This window comes from Drosophila simulans, chromosome 2L (assembly GCF_016746395.2).
Source record: "Drosophila simulans strain w501 chromosome 2L, Prin_Dsim_3.1, whole genome shotgun sequence".
In the NCBI taxonomy this organism is placed as follows: domain Eukaryota; kingdom Metazoa; phylum Arthropoda; class Insecta; order Diptera; family Drosophilidae; genus Drosophila; species Drosophila simulans.
Genome location: NC_052520.2, coordinates 14,939,039 through 14,947,473, shown reverse-complemented (window position 1 = coordinate 14,947,473; position 8,435 = coordinate 14,939,039). Strand labels below are relative to the sequence as shown.

General features: G+C 41.2%; 1 protein-coding gene across 1 annotated transcript; it reads right to left on the bottom strand.

The window, feature by feature from the left end:
- Positions 1 to 6,004: 6,004 nt before the first annotated feature.
- Positions 6,005 to 7,182, bottom strand: LOC6732400 (serine protease grass). Its single transcript, XM_016180175.3, has 4 exons — positions 6,948 to 7,182; positions 6,836 to 6,890; positions 6,599 to 6,774; positions 6,005 to 6,527 (listed from the first exon to the last, which is right to left on the bottom strand). Exons 1-4 carry the CDS (start codon positions 7,159 to 7,161, stop codon positions 6,124 to 6,126), a joined length of 849 nt encoding a protein of 282 aa, XP_016025056.1. The 5' UTR covers positions 7,162 to 7,182; the 3' UTR covers positions 6,005 to 6,123.
- Positions 7,183 to 8,435: the final 1,253 nt, after the last annotated feature.

The window sequence follows — 8,435 nt, the reverse complement described above, 5'->3', positions numbered from 1 at the left end:
TTAATGGCACTTTTGCATCCTGCGGCGCAGCTACAATAAGTAATTTGATCGAGTGGGTTAGGACTTCAGAAACCGTTTTCCACACCGACTGTAGCTGCAGCTGCAAACTGGTATTCTCTTTGTGCAATTCTTTGTAGATGGGCGAAATTAATTCTTAGAGGGTGGCACAAAGTAGTCAGAACTGAAGAAATTTTGCAATCGCCGGTGGAGAAGGAGACGAGCAAATGCTCTAGTGGACCTGGCACTGACTGAACTTGAATTACAGCCCCGCCAAGATGGTTGTAAGCCAAGCAATTGCTGGGGTTATCACCAGCCAAGCTGAAGGGGGCTTGAACCCAAGAGATTTTCGATCGGAAACCACTCTCATGAAGAACGATAAACTGACAACGAGGCTCGAGGGGCTAACTTGGTGGTAAGCTTATAAAGAGACCACTTTTGTAGAGATGAATGTGTAATTAGGATGATGTTTGAGTAATGATATTGAACGAATAAGGCATATCGTTGTGTACCCTTATAAATGCAGCAAAAGATTTTACCATGACATAACAATATGATAACAATAAGAATATAATATTACTTCTTCATTTTGATTAAATTATATTCTTGATTACCACACTGAACTCTGCATTCTTTCATATATCAAGACATATACATGTACCACAACTGATTATCAAGCTAGTATGCCCAATTCAGGACATTCCCCAGGACATTCGAATGCATCTGCAATGGCGATTAGAACGAACGGCCCATGGAGCAAAGAAATAGCCATAAACGTGGCTGTGAAAGTAGCAGCCAAAATTCAGATTGCGGCCATTCTGAACATCTAACGACGGCAGCCGAGTGCAAAGGATTAAACACTTTAGATTTTATTAGATAAAGTCCAGTGAGCAGCAAACGAACGAAATTTTGCAGCGCCATCGTTTGTCGTTCGTATACCATTCAACATCCTCCTGCCTAACAACTTCTAGAAGTCCTTTCGTCCTTTACTGCCGCCCCGTAGAGAGCACACGGACGTCATAAATTCTGTGACAAATGCAGGTACAAAGTGCTTTCCATGGGGCAAACTTTTGCTGGCCAAGATAAGACTGAAAGTCCAATTCTGCCCCCGTCTACGATGGCAAACACCACCTTTACGGCCTGGTCAAACACAAATTCCAAACTTTAAACTGCCCTGTGTGAATTTTAATACCAATTGATTCGAGATGCTCGCACAATATTTGCATTAACCTGTCAATGGGCGATGGAAGGCCTATAAAAGCCCTGATTAGCTGTCATTGTGCACATGAGTGAAATGGGCGGAAATGCGGCTAGGATCTTCGGGGTCCCCTGAAGCAAACAATTGTGGTCGCAATTCTCAGTTTCCGCCTTGTTTTGTCTTCTGCATAATATTTTCAGTTTAGTGCGTCAGTTGTGGTAACAAGTGAGTTGAGCTGGTTTTGTTATTGAAATGAGCCACAAGCGCGCACACACGCAGATACATAGATACAAAGATACAAGTGCTGATATCGCAAGTGCATGACGATGAGGGCGAGGTTGACACTCGCACGCATGCATAAGTAAACAAACATAAACATTTGCTCCAACACGCCAAGTATAAAATGGCATAACAAGCAGCAAACCACACAAAAGCAACGACATCCAGCTGTTTGGTAGAGCGGGTGGGGAATTTTCCGAGCTCTGCTCCAAAGAAGCGTCGATATGCCAAATATACGGAACACAACAATACCCTATTAGGTTGCAAATCAGTTAATTAGGAACGGAATACCAAAGGAGCCCAATGATGAGCACCTCGTAACATTGCACCCTTATACCAAATATGTCTATACCCTTGCAGAGAATTTCACTTTCATATTTTTATTATATTCCTTATTACAGTTTACCAGAATAATAAAGTTCAAATTATATGAAATTGCACAGGGATAATGGCACCAATTTGATGGTTAAGTTTTCGTAATAATTGGGCATTATATTATACTTATTTCATCATTATGAGTATTGAACTCTGATTTCTATTCAACAAATATGAAGTTTTTGAAGAATTCCAATATCTCTGCACAGTGTAAATTTAATGATTGTAGCTGCAGAAGAATTACTATTAGCAGAAGAAAAACAACTAAATTTTGTTAATATAAACCCAAAAGAGTATTTTCCAATCATTATGAACTATGGCAAGTACCTCTAGTAGTCTTCAGAGTACAAAAACCGCATTCGAAGCCGCAAATTTTGTATCTGCGCATTGCCGATGCTGCTGAAAATGCTCCTAAGAATGATACTTCTTTTGTTGGTAGGGGGGTGCTGCTTTTGCTTCATTTTCCGCCGCAGCGAAACTTGGCAGTTTCGAGTTTCAGTTCGGGAAATTTCAGCTTGTCGATGCTTGGCTGGCACACCATCATCATCTTCGGCTTATTACCACAACCCCTCCTTTGTGAGCTGTGAGAGTTGCGAACTGAAGTTTTTGTTGAGGAACTATTGCCGCCATGTCAACTGGCTTTGAAGTGGGAAAAATAAGCTGGGTGTTTGATTTTCACTGGCGCAGCAATTAAATTGCACTAGCATTGCATCTAGTACATTGCATCTAAGCAATTGACAGGTCGCACTTGATGGCTGACGTGTCGTGCACACACACACACACACACACACATCGCCAAGCACAGGCGGGTGAACATGCAATCAATTAAATTCGTTGTAAATTCAACGGCTTATCTCCCGTAATCAATCTTAATTTTCCACTTGACATGAATCGCCCCAGGAACGTCGACGGTACGAAGAAACCCCACTCGGCTGAACTCCCACTTGTGGGATATGTGCAAGTGAACAGGATTGAAATTTTAAAGGACCAGACAAAGTAGAACGCGCGCACACACACACACATTGCGTATACGCAACGTGGCCAGTGCTTTACGCATTTTAAATCAAAAATACATTTCCGGCTGCCCCACAAAAGAATGCCGCAATTTATAGGTAGCAAATAAGAGTGCAGGACGTTCACTCCAAGCATATGCAAAATAAAAACTGAAATAAAGGTAAGATGGGTTCATACAATAGTACTGCACTTCTTTTGTGAACTTTTTAATTGATTTTTTTTATCAATCGAACAGTATATACATAGAGTGTAATATTAATTTGGGGTTTAATTTTCACATTTTTATTATATTCAATTTTATTATAATAAAAAAATTTTTATTGTCAGCTACCAATAATTTGTGCCATTTATCCACACATAATCAAATTGTTATTAAGTTATGTTTAATACGTTTTAGTTGCCCGGTTATTAATCGAGTTTAGTAAGTGCAATAGAAGCCTGAATAATTTGTTCACAGAGTCGAAAATTTCCCAGATGAAGTCCAAATAATTGCACCGTATTTAGGGCTTAAAACAACAATTTCGTTTGCCATAGCCTCAGAAATCGTCAAGATACGATTATGTGCTGCAATGTTTAATCAAAAACACTTGAAATGCCTCCCAGCTAACCGATGTGCTTACTAATTTGCTGCACGCCACTGACCAATTTCGGGACTTTGGAGATATGCTGGAATATCTTTTGCCTCGCCAAAGATATTTCAGCCATCTTGTTGCAATTTGTCCATGTGCACAAGCACAATGGCCTTCCGTCAATGGCGCACCAGGCGCACCAGGCGGCACACCGCCCACTTCAGAGGCATCTCCAGCTGATATACGCACTGATAGACTAGTTACCGGGAGCATTACTTAATATGTGTAAATTGTGTGGCATCAACTGTGCACTGTGTGTTATCCCTGGCTATCAGAGCTGCTGCTGCCGCACCCGCTCCCGCTCCCGCATCCACACCTCATTCTCATACTCATTCCTCCTGGCTGAAGCAATTTATCATTTGAGCATGACGCACGCACTCCGCCCACACAACAAGCCATACATACACCCCAACCAGCCGTACACCCCACACCCCACATGCATATATTCAAATGCATTAAACCATTGAGCTCATCAGGAGGAAACATGCTCCACCACAGGCCCCTCCATTCGGGGCTTAGTTGTCCTGGAGGCAAAAGCATTTAACATGCAGTTTATGTTTGCCGCAAGATCTATTACAGGAAATTCACATATGTATGGCGATGTGCACAAATTGCTGTAAGTGGGCGTGGCAGCACCGACTTACGTAGATGATGAGCTTGGAAATGGGGCTTCACGACGGGATTGGGATTGGGATTGGGATTGATACTGAGAAGGGGAATAGGAATGGGAATGGGGTTAGCCGAGCTCTGGTCCCTGCGGTAAATCGCAATCGAGGGGCTAAACAAAACATGATTATTTGGTGCGGTCTATGTGCGAGGTTTTGCACAGTTGGCTCTTCGTTCACTTATGCCAGGATTTGCATTAAATATCCCTATTTAAACATTTAGGTCTACGTATTCTGTGAATTGAACTAAACAAACATTACGCCTACGCAATTATGCAAGAGTCGTTGCAAAGATTTCCCTTCCCACCGAATGTTTAATTTATTGATTAACTCCAACTTGGGCACGAATGTGCTTAAAATGAAATTCTAATAAGTTTAATTACAATTCTGACTTTGAGCATGCGGGTGATTACATAATAAGTACGTACGAGTAGGGGGCAAAGGTGTTAAGCGAATAAGTTCTGTTTGCGGATACGGGTTGCAGATAAAATCACTGGCTTTGAGTTGCAGCCATAACCCTTTGAATATATGTATATAATTGGCTCTTATAGTCAAATAATGGTCTTTGGCGTTTGAACCCATTGAAAATAATAGTCATAGCCTTGAATAGGATTCATAGTCATAGTAAATATAATTTAAGGAAAGGGAGTAAAATAAAACTAAGTGTAGAAATCATTGTTCATATGCAGAAGAGAAAACAATATGCCCTTTTAACACCTAATTCTCCAACAAATGCAGCATTTAAAAGCATTTCGATACAATTAAATTCTCATTACTAAATTACTATGAACTAATTTGTTAAGTCAAAACTAGCACTTGGCAACTTAATTTGACTATTGATGGCTGGTGTAGGAGAACCGCCTGCGAACCGCCAATCTGCATATTAATTTATGTTTGCTATAACTTTAATTACTATTAGTGCTGCCAACTATGCGAACGACAAACAAACAACAACTGCAATGTCACTTTGGGCAATCAAACGAGAAAACCAAGGCTAAGACGAAGGCGTTGCAAGTTGGTTGGCCGGATAGTTTGCTGGTGGGTTGGAGGGTAATGGGAATGAGAGTGTTGGCTAGCGGTTCAGCAGTGGGCAAGGGCATCCTCAAAATCAGCTCTCAATATAATGCGGCGGAAGCTTTTGTGAAATCCCTACGTCCAACTTTTTAATACGAAAACTTTTACCAAGCTTAGTAGAATGGCAACAACAGCAACGGCAAGGACAACAACAGCTGGAGAGCTCCGAGCTCCGAAAGCAATTGCAACAGTCACTTGGTGGACTTGTTGTGGGCAGGACGACAGCCGCAGTTGCCCGGGACCCAAGCCGGGCATATTGCATATCCCTATGTCTCGACACTAGACCCTTACCCATAACACCGGGCGCTCCCTGGCACTTGGGGCGACCAAAGCCACTTGAGCAGCACAGAAAACTAACTTAATCTTGTTTACATTCTATGACGAGTTATGAAAATGAAAGGATTTAGCCAGCCACAAACAAACGCACCAACAAACCAGCCATCCAGCCAGCAGCCGGCACACACTGCAAACCCAGAAGCCCGGCAACGGATGCTAATACTGCCTTGCCACACGCACTGGCCAAATGCTTAAGCGTGGCTTAGGCAAACAAAACTTACGCATGAAAGAACTGAGGGAAACTGGGCAAGTCAACAGCATAATGACTGGCGATCTGGCTGAGTCGGTCCTGGTAGGCGATTCTCCCGATTCAGCTATATCTTGAACATGAGAATCCGGCTTTTCTTAGATGAAAGATTAATGAATATCATACATACTTATGTATATTTGTCTTAATTTTAATAGAAATTTATAAATTTAAAACAAGTCCTACAAACAATATGATATATAAGATCTTTTGTATAAATTCCAACTAATTCTTAGAAAAGATACGATCTCAGTGCCACAGAGCTGGCTGGAAGCTATAATGACCTAGCATGACTAGGAAGATTGATCACTATGTATAGTTGTTATGCACCAAAAGGATCCAGTCCACGTGGCTCATGACATTCGTGAACACACTTGCATTTGAGCAACGATAATTGCCGAAACTAGAGATTCCGACTTGTATGAAGCGAGATGACTTTTTATATGGGATCAATGCTCCAACAGGACCACCGGAGTCGCCGTTACAGAAACCGCTATCCAAATTTCCGGCACAAAACTGGGTTTTCAAAATATGTTTAGCGGTATACTTTAAACATATGATAGGATCTTGTCGGCTCAAGTCCACCGTCCTAAGATAGCCACTATCTTGACCTTTTTCCGTTCTTCCCCAGCCAGTTCCAGTTAGCGGATCCAAGGAGTTAATGTAATTCCTCCACCTAGTATCCGTGACAATGCAGATCGGTCTAATGTTATCTGTGAATGATCATTTCATATAGTATCATTTATATAATGATTTTTATCTCGGAAAGAGGGATATAACTCACCCCGATACTCTACTCTTTGCTTCAGCCGGAGAAGGGCTATATCGTAGGCCAGAGTGTCGGGATCGAAGAGGCGATGCTTGAATCCCCTGTCCACTTTGCCCTCAATTCTAAGCGTGCAATAACTTCCGTAGCATTTCTCAACATCATCCCTATCGTATTCTCCCAAACGAGCTACTCTGAAGAAAGGTATGGCAATCTGTATTATCTGTATTTTATATTGCATTTCATTAAACTTACAGATTGGTATATGTGAAATTTTTCAGATAGCAGTGCGCTGCAGTTAGAACCAAGCCTGCAGGAACAAGTATTTAATATTAACTTTAATCGCAATAGTTCTATAAATACTTACGGTTTGTGATCAGAGTTCCGCCGCAAACAAAATAGTTATCGGTGGTGTGAAGGAATGCCATCCACGGACTTGATCTCAATGGTGCGATCGCCCCATTTATGATCCGTGGAACCGTAGGGATCGGAGCACGAATCCCGCAGGCAGGATCCAGAAACAAAGCGGATCCCAGAAGAGGGAGAATGAGGCACACGATCCCGATTCCGATGGTATTCATTTCAAGACTGCGGACTGATTAAGAGTCTCTCTGTAATTAATAATCGCCACAGCATGGCTTATCAGTTGAAACATTCGCAGAAACCTGCATTTATGTTTATTGTTATTTTTAGTTATTGGAAATCGTATTGGGAATTGATTAGGGAAAACACAATGCATCTTCTAAGAAAGTGATTAACAGTTCAATAAAGCCAAGGTTACAATTATGTATTTTTTAAATGAAAATGCATAGTACATTTGTAATCAAATTAAATATAATTATTTCATACTTAAAATCAATATTAATGGAACGCTATTAAAATGTAACTCTCTTTAAAAACCCTTCATTATGCTTAGGTTTTTATTCAAGTGTATTTAAATATAACTGTGAGCAATTCATATTTGGCCAGTGTATGTCAAAGTGAGCAGCAGACGAACAACAAAAGCTCCACAAGAAAAACATTAGTTGCATTTAACAAACACTTACAAAGCCCTTTCTGGCATAAACCGACAACCCCACCCCCCTCCTATGTGGCCATACAAATTAGTTGCATTTTAGTTTTATATTTGTAAGGTGGTTGTTTGCTTCGTTTGGCTTTGGCTCCGGGTTTTTCATAAAAGTACATATACCATTCCCAGTAGCTTGCTATTTGGCAGCTTTATAAATTTAGACAACTTTCAGTAAATTTGCCAACTCATGGCCCTCGAACCAGGACCTACCTCTGGCCACAAACCTTCTGTGGCAGCCACAATTTTCCGTTAGCTCTATTTATTTATTTGTTTGTTTGTCCACCGCCAGTCTCCATAATTTTGAAGTGTAAAAATATTTTCGATTGCGGTCTATGACACGTGCGCATCGTATCCATCAATGCTGCTGTCGGCTGTCCATTCCGGACGGACAGCCACGCCCTCCAATTTCCAGAGCCGCCTCTGCACTGGAAAATTTAATTTGCACATCATCGATAAACAGTGAACGATGACGGGCTGGGTTTTGTGGCCGCCCCAAAATGCCAACGTAAATGGTTAGCAGACAGGGGGGGCGTGAATTGGGGCCAGAGAACGTGTGAAACATGTTTATGATATGTGAGTTGAGTCCTTTGCCAAAGCGTAAAGTTGTTAAGGACTCTATGAATATTGCATGCGCTTTATTTATGTACATATTTCGAATTTATTTTCAATTTTCGGCTTTGCTTTTTTGTACTTTTCTGGCAAAAGCTGAATTCATCAAAGGAATAAATTCGTTTTCGTAACTCTAACCTGCAACACCGTTTAAACCACCGATATGAGTTTTTGGAA